Below are 11,586 nucleotides of genomic sequence, written 5' to 3' on the forward strand. Positions count from 1 at the left end.
GAAATAATGATAAGTGTTGGAAAGAAGGCTGTGGAAACATGAGGAACTGGGTTTGGATTTTCAGAACCCATGTAAGGCAGCTAGGCATGGATGCCGGAATCTATAATTCTACTGTTGGTGGTGAGAGAGTTGAGGGTTGGGGGACTGGCAGATCCCTAGAGCTTGCTGGCCACCTAGTCTAGCTATTTCATGAGCTCTGGATTCAGGATGAAAGGCTAGCTCAAGAAGTGAGGTGGAGAGCAAGAAAGAAAGACATCTAGCCTCTACATACCTGTATACATGAGTGCACACATGCATATAAATACAATAAGCACACATACATATATGTTTTTACAAAAACAATAGGCATGATCTACAAGAGGCATATGGTTATTATTTATTACCAACACTTTTAGTGCTTGAACAAACATCCTTTGTGGCACCCTGCATCTAACCTCACCTTCCCTTCATTCTGAGCAGTGAAAATCGCCTTCTTGAACCTGAATTTCCCCACTCCTATCCATCATCTACCTTCTTCATACCGGAGCTCAAGAACTAAGATGGCTCCCCTTTCTTCCAAAGTTCTTCTCACATTGTGTTTTTTCCTTTCCTGATAACTCAGACATGCTCCTCCATTGCTTTACCTTCTCTGGGTAGTGAGGTAAAACGGGAAGGAGTTGGGCTTCAATCTGTCACACCTAATCATGAATTTGGCCTTTCGAATTTACAAGCTATACAAGAACCAGCAAGTTTTGAACCTCTTGAAATACTTGTTCTTAATCTGTAGAAAAGGAAGGACAAAATGCCTGTCATGATTATAAAGGTTCTGTGACTAAGATTAGAGTTCTGCAAACACCAAGTGCCGTTGACCTGCTGAGTTATGTAGGAGGGTATTTGGTTGTGCAGCATCCTTGAGATGAGGTAGGCAAGAACATGTGCACCCTCATAGGGCCCTGCTGGGCTTTCTATATTACAGTGCTTGCTAGTGAATAAAGTCATGGCTCACCAAGCTTTCTTGATATACTTGGAAGTGGCTAACTCATCATAAGGTCTGGTCTAGTGAAAGGTCCAGAACAGTGTCAGGGTTGAAGCTGCAGGTTGAGCAAGAGTGGGTCTTGCTCTTGATGACTTTATTCTAATCCTAGAGTTGTGCCTACATTGAGAGTGGTACCAGATCCCAGCCTAGTCCTGATTGTTCCTAGAACTATTATGTTAGAGATCAAGGTGTTTAGCCTCCCAATGTAAATGCAGAAGGAATGCAGTGTAAATTTGTTCAGCCATATGTTTCCTAGTACAAAGCAATTAGGATTTGTATCTCTGAAACTTGATGGGAGAACTAATCAAGTCCTGGAAAAGCAAGCTGACAGATTACTTGGTTGTTAAGAGTTCCTGCTGTTCTTGCAGAGGGCACAGTATTGGTTCCCAGTGGTCACATATCAGCCAGCCCTCAATGCCTGTAATGTTAATGGTGTCTCCATAGGCACCAAGCACATGGGCACATACATATATAGGAACACATGGAAAGGTGCTCTACCTATAAGAAGGGCAGTATACACAATGTGAGATGTGACCCTACATCTCTGAGATTGAGAAAAGGTTTTAAGTTTAGTAGGAATAGGAGAAATGGAACAGGTCTGATTGCAGGAGGAGAGGAATACGGAGAATGTTCACCAAGAATGAGTTAAGTTGAAGATGTACCTGCCTTTGGACCAGTAATTCCATTTCTTGCTATGTATCTTGGGGATATTCTCAAATGAACAAAAAGGTGCAGAGAGGTGGTTGAGGATAACTATTGCCTTAGCATAGTTTATCATAAAGACAGCATTGAAGGAAGTCACATGACTATCAGTGGGGAAATGGATGAGCTGGTATAACGACTTAATGCATTCTGTGTAGGACCTGGACTTAAGGGCCCTGAGATGTATCTTATGCATAAATCTTGAATGTAATTTTCAGTATAAAGGCAAGTCTTTTAAAAACAGTAATTATTTTATTTATTTACATTCCAAATATTGTCCCCTTCCTAGTCACTCCTCCCAGAGTTCTTTACCCCATCTCTCCTCCCTTTTGTCTCTGAGAGGGTGCTCCTCCACGCACCCACCCACCTCTTCCCCACAACTCTGCCTCTGGCATCCCCCTTCCCTGGGACATTAAGTCTCTGCAGGATTAGGTGCATCTTCCAATGAGACCAGAAAAGGCAGTCCTCTGCTACATAGCACCCGGGGCCACAGACCAGCCCATGTATGTTCTTTGGTTGGTGGCTTAGTCTCTGGGAGCTCCCAGGGACCAGGTTATTTGACACAGTTGTTCATACTTGCCATCTACATTGCCATCCCCTTTGATTCCTTCAATCCTTCCCCTAATTCCTCCATAGGGGTCCCAACCTCAGTCCAGTGGTTGGTTGTAAGTATCTGCATCTGTCTCAGTCAGCTGCTGGTAGAGCCTCTGAGAGACCAGCCATGCTAGGCTCCTTTTTGCAAGTATAACATGGCATCAGTAATAGTGTCAGGATTTGGTGCCTGCCTATGAGATGGATTCCAAGTTGGGCCAGTCGCTGGATGGCCTTTCCTTCAGTCTTTGCTTAATTTGGGCAGAATGGTACATATCTGTGGTATTAGCTACTTGGGAGCAGGAAGACACTGGAGTTTGAGACCAACATGAGCAAGATAGCGAGGATGTGTCTGATGAAAAAAAAAAAAACCAACTCTTAGAAGATTATACGGAATATAATACCTTTTATTTGAATAAAAACATAATTAGCATGGCATTATGATTCTATAAAGAAATAATAATTTCTAAATATAAGTGAAAAAAGGATGCGGCTAGGACCGGGGAATGGAGAAAGAATATCCTCTATTGTTAACTCATGGACCACTCTTGGTGGTGTGAAAGACCACATATGCAGCTTTTCATGTTTTGGCTTTGAGGACAATAGTTAGACAAATTTCATGAGTTATATTTTCACCTTGTTATAAAATGGGCTTTATGTTAGATGCCCAACTGTAGGCTAATAAAAGAAAGTGTTTTGAGCCAAGCCACAATGTTGATTATGTTAGATGTAGTAAATGAATTTCTACTATTTTAGCACCACTAAGGTTACCAAGTGTGTGCTCAACTCATAAGTCAAGTTGAGGATTCCCGGTGAGTCACTTGGGCCTTATCAATGAGCTCAATTTATTTTACTTTATTTTATTTATTTAAATTTTTTTGGACAGAATCTCACTATGTTGTCCTGGCTGACTGAGAACTCACCATAAAAACAGTGTTACCCTGAGATCCTGGGCAGTCCCACTTCTACAGCTTTAGGAATGTTAGGATTATAGACATGTGCCTGGCTGCCTACCTGTCAATGAGACTCTACTAGTTAGACCATTTAGATCTCCTTTGAGTGTTAACTTGAGTTGTGATCAGCTTACACTTTCTTCCTCTTAGTCCAGAGCCCCAAACCAGTGAATTCCTAGCCAGAGTGAATTCTCCTTTGTCCTGAAGCCATTGCTTCTGTGGGTGGTATGTACCACGATTCTCAGTGACATGTGTGCTTTTTTCTTGCTGTGTGTTTAGCTCACGGACATGTATAGACAGTCCCCAGCTCTGAACCGTTTTTTCACTTCTGCTGATATCATGGATTTCAGGTAAGGGCTCTGGTCTTTACATCTTGCTATTTTTCTCAGAAGATTGCCCACCCACCTACCCAAGTCCATTCACCCACAATGATTTCCCTGAACTTTGGAGCTGCAGAAGACTTGATAGTAAAAAGCACAATGTCATGCTGGAATGGTGCCTGGAAACTTCTTAGTTCAACAAATATCAAACAAAGCAGAGAGAAGGAAATCATGGACTAATTATGTGATTCAATTATGGTCACTCTCAGAGAAGAAAAGCATGTCCAAGAGAAACGTTTCTGTTTAACAATAGATACAGAAATCAGTTAAGTGCAGAAATAGACATAAATCTCAGAGAGTGATACACTAGAAGGGACATGATCTATGTGCTACAGCAGTGACTCAAGAGTGTAGTCGCCTCATACAACATTAAGAACATAAAAACCCACCTATATGTCTCTTCTGTCTCCTTTCTTTAGTGGTACCGCCAATGATTCATTACACTCATCCCTACAAAATTAACAACTCTGTTTTCCTTGGTTTTTGCTATCTAGAGTGTCCATATATGTATATACATGTTTTGCTTTTTAGTTCTAAGAAATTAAATAGTTTGAACCAATCAAAAGATATGCGTGTATGTGATTTAATAAATTTTCTTTTTTATCACTGAGATTACTGGACATACTTTAAATAAGATTTATATGAAAAGGCCTTAATGTCCATTGTTCCTAGGGTGTCACTGGGAGGTAGTTATCAAAGTCAACATTACATGTTGAGATTCTCCCACTTCAACCATAATACCAGTAGATCTGACAGAGGAGCGTATAAACCAGTGGTAACGTGATGTGATAGGACTGGGAAGGACATGAAGTCTGATGTTATCTTCCTTCTTCTTTAGATGTCTTGTAGGCACATGCTGCCCAGTGGAACCCTACTGTATTTAATCATAAGTCACTGGCACAATAATTGGTGTAGGAAATGGAGAATTAGATAGTTGGACCTCACATGCTTTGTTCATCCCTTTGATACATCTTTCCATTTGAAGATCGTAGTAGAGATTTCTTCCACCCCAGAGCCTTCTGGGTCTTTCCAAGAATTTCCCCTTGCTATGAATTTAAAGGACCTGAACTTAGCATTCAATGGGTGGGAATAGACACTGGAAAAACCCATAAGAAAACTAAGTAAAAGAGGTCTAGAAATTAGGCCAAGGCTTACTGTTAGAGAACTTGTTCATATTTTTAAAGCTATCTGTGGGGAGGGAGGTTGAAGAGATGGCTCAGCTATTAGAACACATTCTGTTCTTCCAAGAACCTGTGTTCAGTTCTCAGCATCCAGGTTTGGCAGCTCAAAAACACCTATTTGACTTCAGCCCAGGGGATCTAACAACACTATACTACACACAGACACATAGACACACAGACACAGACACACAGACACACACACACACACACACACACACACACACACACACAAGAAAGAGAGATCTTTAAAATATGTTCTCTAAACAAAAAACTCAAGGACTTTAGTACTTCAGAAAAAGAACTGATAGTGTGTGTGTGTGTGTGAGAGAGAGAGAGAGAGAGAGAGAGAGAGAGAGAGAGAGAATCTCATATAGCTCACATAACCAAGGTTGACCTTAAATTCTGATCCTCTTGCCTGCACATGCTGGGCTTATAGGCTTGTGCCATTGTGTCAGGTTTTCTGTATGCTGGGGTTTGAATCCAGGGTTTTATGCATGCTAGGCAAACAGTTCATCAACTAAGCCACACCCCAGCCTCCAGCCCCGAGCCCCCATGTCTTTTAAAGTTTATTTAGAGTTTTCAAAATCATCACATCTAAAGTGATACTCTTGCATGTATGAAAAGACATCCCTATGCTCAGCACATGCATTCGTGTCTACAGAGAGACCCTGACCTTGGTCTAGAGCGGGCCCAAAGTACCTGGAAGTGCCTTTGACTGCATCCATTGCTAGATCCACTCCAGGATGGCCTGCGGAAAGTCCACAGAAAAACACCTTCCTTCAAATGTCTGCCTTTTATAAATCTACCAGGGGAGACATGGGTGGTGGAGGCAAGAGTGACAGGGATGGTGCACTCAGACTGGGTCAGCCATCTTGATATTCTCTCTTAGCTTTCTGGGTCAGCCATCTTGATATTCTCTCTTAGCTTTCAGCGTGGTCTTCCGAACACCCACCCCAAGGCCCATTTCCTCAGTTAGCCAAGATCCTTAGCAGTGGGCATGCAGGACTGCTGCGGCCTTCCCGCCTGTGCCTGCCCATCCTCCTGAGTGATAAATCATTCTGCTAAGGGGTAATTAGTGACACATGCAAACTAGGCTAGCTGGATTGGAGTTTGAAAATGGGCTTTTAACATCGCCCTTTAGTGGCATCGTGGTAACTAGGCCTTGTAAGAGTCTTTATTTACTCTGTAATTTATTTGGTTCATAGGGCTTGGCACAGTTCTTTGCTATATGGAAGAGTTTACAAACCTGTATTATAAAATGGACAGTCATTAGCCTATGTGACATCTGGCCTCCAGAGGGAGCTCTTTGCCTATCCTTGGAATCGCAGTGGCCTGATTAACTCCGGAGAGAGTGACGCATCTATAAATCTCTCCCTAGAAGGATCTCTCTGATGTGAGCTTCTGTTAATTTTTGTTGTTGCTGTTGTTGTTATTGCTGAACCTAATCTGGGCCATCTTAACCAAAGCAATAGACAAATTAAATGTTACCTGTGAATTAAATGTTGAGGAAGCCACTTAAGCTACTAATTTACGACAGACCTATAATTATTTTCACTGTAAAAAAAATTAGAAAAGTGTGTTCTGAAAGATGAAAGGATTAGAGTCTCCCCAGGGCTGAAAATTCTTTAGGTCTAATTACTAAGAGATTTAAAAAAAAATATGGTCATCATGCCTTTAAGGGGCTCTGGAAGTGTACATGAAGGAGTAGCTCCCCCAAACATAGGAGGTACAATTCATTGCACTAAACAGGTCATTTTCAAGAGCTAGGGTGTGGGCACAGGGTAAGGAGCCTTGGGTCAGACCATAGTCATTTTTATAGGTTAAACTTGGGGGAGGGTATGTATGGTCAAAGTGTGTGTGTGTGTGTGTGTGCGTGCGTGTGTGTTGTGTGTGTGTGTGTGTGTGTGTGTGTGTGTGTGCGTGCGTGCGTGTGTGTTGTGTGTGTGTGTGTGTGTGTGTGTGTGTGTTGTGTGTGTGTGTGTGTGTAAACCTATGAAATACTAAATGAACCCTTTAAAAGAACTCATTAAATTAAATAGCCCTGGTGTATACATGTAGTGGCAACATTGAGAACGTGAAGACAGGGACAGAGGAGGAACATCTGGCCTTGCCACACAGCATGGAAGGCTAATATCAGATGGGTGCTATGCCAACGCTCACCTTTTCTTTATGATAGGCGGGTTGTGTCCTTCCCTTGCAAACTCACTCTCAGTGGTCCCCTAAAGTGTGAGCAGTTGGTGGTGGTTATGTGAGGGCTGCTGGAGGAGGGCTCTAGGGTAGTGCATTCTCCCGGGCTAATGCACCCCCTGTAGCTGGTTACAGGAAGATGTGGAGCCAAGGAAATATTAATGTTAAAATTGGTGTCTGAGTCTCGATATGATTCTGTGTATTCATTTCCATGTCTGTCTGTCTGTTCTAATGGTTTGGCTTTCAGTGTTGAAAATGCCACGGTAACCTATCACTTGCAGTTTGGGGTTCCATCTGAAGACGATGACTTTATGAAGTACATGATGAGCGAAGAGTTGGTGCTGGGCATTATGCGACAGAGTTTCCACGATAAGAATTTATCTACTTGTGAGAATCTCGGGCTTGACCCAGAATCGCTCCTGCTCTATGGTAAGTAGGGACAGCAAAGAAGTTGGACCGGAAGTGATGAACAACTTGGTTGATCAACGTTGGTGCCTTGTATTGGTCAAATCAAGTAATTAGTCACTCTTCCACAAACTGATCTTTTGCTCTGGAGGTCACAACCTGTAAGCCGACAGAGTAGTGAGAAGATACTGTGGAAAAAAATAGAGTGTTGTCCCTCCCACAGAGCCTCAGTGCAGAACAGCAGATGTCTACCAGGACCTATATGAACACCTCCACCCAAGCCAGCACCTCCCACCATGTCCCTCCCTCATCAGTTTCTTTTGGCCTGCAGATGGTGGTTTGAGGTGCTAACACTTTACAGTTATTGTCATAGGTAGATTACAAAGAAGGACCAAATGTTCAAATGCCCTCATCATTCAAGAGGCTACATCAACATGTTTATCATGAATCATAACAAAATAAGTGAGCTTCCAATAAACATTATTTTCCCCTTGAAGGGTATTCATCATGCATGCATGTCTACATATATGCATGTCTGTATTTGTGCATGCATACAGAGAGTGAAATTTTTCTGTTCAGAATTGATGGCAATTCCAATTTGATCTAAGATTATATACTCAGACAGTATGACACCATCTGTAAGTACAAATGTCCTAAGTAATTTCAGCTTTTGAAAATTAGTAATCATCCTAGTTTCACTTCTGTTGCTGTAACAAAACACAACTTCAGCTTCCATTTCGTTACTGCAGGGAACTCAGGGATGCAGGAACTTGAAGTTTCCAGTCACGTCATAACCACCGTTAAGAGCCAAAGGGAACGGAATGAGTCTGTGCTTTGTGCTCAGCCATTTTCTCCACTCTTACACAGTCCAGAGCTCCGGGCTGAGGAATGGCCCTGCCCACTTTCAGACGGAGCCTTCTCATATCAACCAAGGCAATCAACACACCATATCAATCAAGGCGCCGTCATGCCCACAGGCCAATCTGACCTAGGCAATCCCTCACTGAGATTCTTTGCCCAGGTGACTCTAGTTTGGATCAAAACTAAGCACACAGTGACTTTGGTTTGTCTTCGTTTTCTTTCTAGAATGAAGCGATGGGGGTTGTGTGAGAAGGCAGTGCTCTGCTGAGTCTCAGACTGAAGACAATTCAGAAGCATATCTAGCAGTGACCTGAAAGAGGAGACAGCCCTCCCACTGATTCTACACAGATGTGAAGTCTGGGTCCACCTCAGAATGGCAGTTTATGAGAGCTGCCTCAGCTGGGTTCAGGAGCTAGAGGTCTGGGGTGAATCTAAGATCCCGCAACATGGGATTCTCACTGCTTTGAAGTACTGGCAGCTTCTACTAGTGCATAAATGCTTTTCCTGTGTTGTTGCATAGATAAGCATCTGAGTTTGTTCTAGGCAGGTTCTGTTAACCAGAGCTGATGGGGCAAGTCAAAGCTGCATCAGGGTAGCCAGGGGAAAGAGGGAGAACCAACCAGTTGTTCACTGAAGCCCTCTCCCCACTCACAATTATATCTGGTGGACCTTTGATCCAGGGCAAGAGGAAAAGGAAGACAACTCCAAGACCTAAGGAGTGTAGCCCTTCATCTTCTTCCACTACCTAGACCTGACAGCTGAGCTCAGTCAGGCTTATCGCTGAGCATTACATATAGAAAGATGATCGAAATGTCTTAATTGTTTCTCATCTCTGCTGTGGTCCTGAGATGACTCTATCTTTTTTTTCTTTTTGAAAACATATGTCTCTGAGTTTTGATCAGGTACCATCTTTTAAGATTGCCACCCATGTGGGTTATTATTATTATTATTATTATTATTATTATTATTATAAAAGTCATCAAAGGATCATTAAGACTGCTTAAATTTCTGCTATTGATACCACACACTGGCTTTGTGTTGCTTGGTATCACCAACCTCCCCGTAGGACTTAAATTCTTGAGGTGTTGTTTGCGTGTCTTCCTACAGATGATCGCTGAGCAGAGAATTTCTGTCCTTTTGAAACTGTCCCAAATGATATGGCAGTCCCTTGGAGGGCCAGAAGGAAGCTAATGACTGTATCAGTCACCTGTGGATATAAATTGCCTGTCGTAAAAGAACTGAATGGTTGTTTTGTTGGGGGAAATTGCCTTCCTGGAAATTTTCTGGGAGAGTTAGTTTCATTGTTGTATAATGAGAAATTCCCCAGTCTGATACCTTAGATTAGTCAGGTCTCTATGGCAGACAACTGTGCATGAGTATGTGTCAAGTGTAGGGTTCTGAACACTGTGAACTTGTTTTCTTATTTAAGGACTATATACTATAGTAATATAGTATAATGATAATGGCTACAATGTAACTTATGGTTTCATTTTTCAGGATAGTTCCTTAAACTCCTGAAACAGGTGGAGTTTTCTTCTTCCCCTTTATTTTATTTAATTTTATTTTTTTACATGTCAACTGTGAACTTCCGTGTCCCTTTACTTTTTCTAAAGTAATGAGGAATTTTAATATATAATGATCTAAAAGCATTTACAATAAACTATTTTTTTTTCAACTGTGCTGTTTTCTGCCTCTTGGGTCTTTCCTCATTAAGGCCATGTGTTTGTTGGGGGTAGAAGCGATAGGGTGCATGGAGACAGCTTGCTCCTCTGTGTGACGAAGATGAAGCTGGGTTGGACCAGGTTGGACTGGGGTTGACTGTATCATCCTCTGGTTTCCAGGGAGAGTGGGAGGAGCCTATCCCTACCCCCTCTCTTCTTTTTTAGGCAGAGTGTTACATTTTCAATCTGCAATGTCCCTACAGGCTTATGCATGAAACACTCGTTTCACAGTTAGTGATACTGTCTGGGGGGAGGCTGCATAACCTTTAGGAGGCGGGGCTCGCTGGCATAAAGAGATTGGTAGAGGAAATCATTAGAAGGTTGCAGCCCAGTCAGGTTGGTCCAAGCTTTATTCTCTGCTCCCCAGTCTACCGTGATATGGACCTTCCTACCATGCTCTCACTGCTGTAAAGCCACCATGCTTTCTTTTCATGATGGAATAAAACCATGAGTCAAAGTAAACCTTTCTCCCATGAAACTGCCCTTGGGTGGGGCTGGAAGGATGGGTCTGTTCATGTTTGAGGACTGGCTTAGTTTTTTTTCCCCTTCTCTTTTGGGAAACACTAACATAGAAATACCTTAGTTTTGATTTTGACCATTTGGTCAAAGAGAAGACTTTTCAAGGTTTGAATTTTGGGTCCAATATGTTATAGGTAACTTAAAGCATACTGAGATGTTTGAAAAAAAAAAAACTCTATGCTCATACAAACTGTTTTGTTCTAGAAGACAAGTTTTGTGGTCACCACACATTTTAATGACAGGAATAATGCCCGGTTGATCATAAGATTTCAACAACTATCTGTGAGATAATTGGAGGGATAATTTAGGATGAGTCCCGTAGCTTTCAGAAGTTATTCAGCTATGGATAGAACACTTGTCCTGTTTTCAACAAAAATTTCTGGCCATATGTCCAACTCCTTTTAGTTTGCAATTTAACTTTTTCTCTATATATTTTTAATCTTTAAAATTCTTTAATTAATTTCATTTATGTGTCTCTGCTTGAGTGTATGTATATGCACCACATGTGTTCAGCAGTCCAAAGAGATCAGAGGAGGGCACTGGATCTCCTGGGACTGGAGTTTTAGGCAATTGTGGATACGACCATGATGCTGGGATGACCCCAGGTCATCTGCAAGAGCAGCAAGCAATTTTAGTCATGGAAGCCATCTCTACCACCTGTAGGTCTTTTTTGAGTCATGTGGTTTCTTTTTTTGCATGCATAGATGATACCAGTGAAGAGGACAGTAAAAGACGTTGCTAATGTTATTAGAAAAACAGGACCTGTGTGTATGGAACAGGAAACAGCAGAGAAAAAATAGCCAGGTTTAACTGTAAACAATACAGACAAACTGTCAAACACGTGACTGCAGAGGCTAGGTTGGAACAAAGCCAGCCATATGCAACAGGGGAGAGCCTCTCCTCCTTGTAGGTAACCTGGAAATGCAACTGTTCCTCCCATACCCTCCATCGTGCCTCCCACCTCACTCCATTCATCCTGCTCCCTTAACCCTTCCAGTCTGCCCCTCCCTATGCCTTCCATCCTGTTCCTCTCACGCCTTCCACCCAGTCCCCCACCTCATGCCCTTCATC

The 11,586-nt window shown here is 42.3% G+C and overlaps 1 protein-coding gene across 3 annotated transcripts in view; it reads left to right on the forward strand.

Annotated features, from left to right (window-relative positions):
- Window positions 1-9,946, forward strand: part of C11h3orf52 (similar to human chromosome 3 open reading frame 52) — a 26,829-nt gene extending 16,883 nt beyond the window's left edge. For 2 of the 3 annotated variants that reach the window (XM_087576945.1, NM_001427038.1), the window contains 3 exon segments: window positions 3,541-3,611; window positions 7,257-7,438; window positions 8,501-9,946. In XM_087576945.1, coding sequence (XP_087433071.1) covers window positions 3,541-3,611; window positions 7,257-7,438; window positions 8,501-8,505 — 258 coding nt within the window. In that variant the 3' untranslated portion in view covers window positions 8,506-9,946. 3 annotated transcript variants of the gene reach the window in all.
- Window positions 9,947-11,586: the final 1,640 nt, after the last annotated feature.

Source organism: Rattus norvegicus, chromosome 11 (genome assembly GCF_021556685.1).
Source record: "Rattus norvegicus strain SHRSP/BbbUtx chromosome 11, alternate assembly SHRSP_T2T, whole genome shotgun sequence".
In the NCBI taxonomy this organism is placed as follows: Eukaryota; Metazoa; Chordata; class Mammalia; order Rodentia; family Muridae; genus Rattus; species Rattus norvegicus.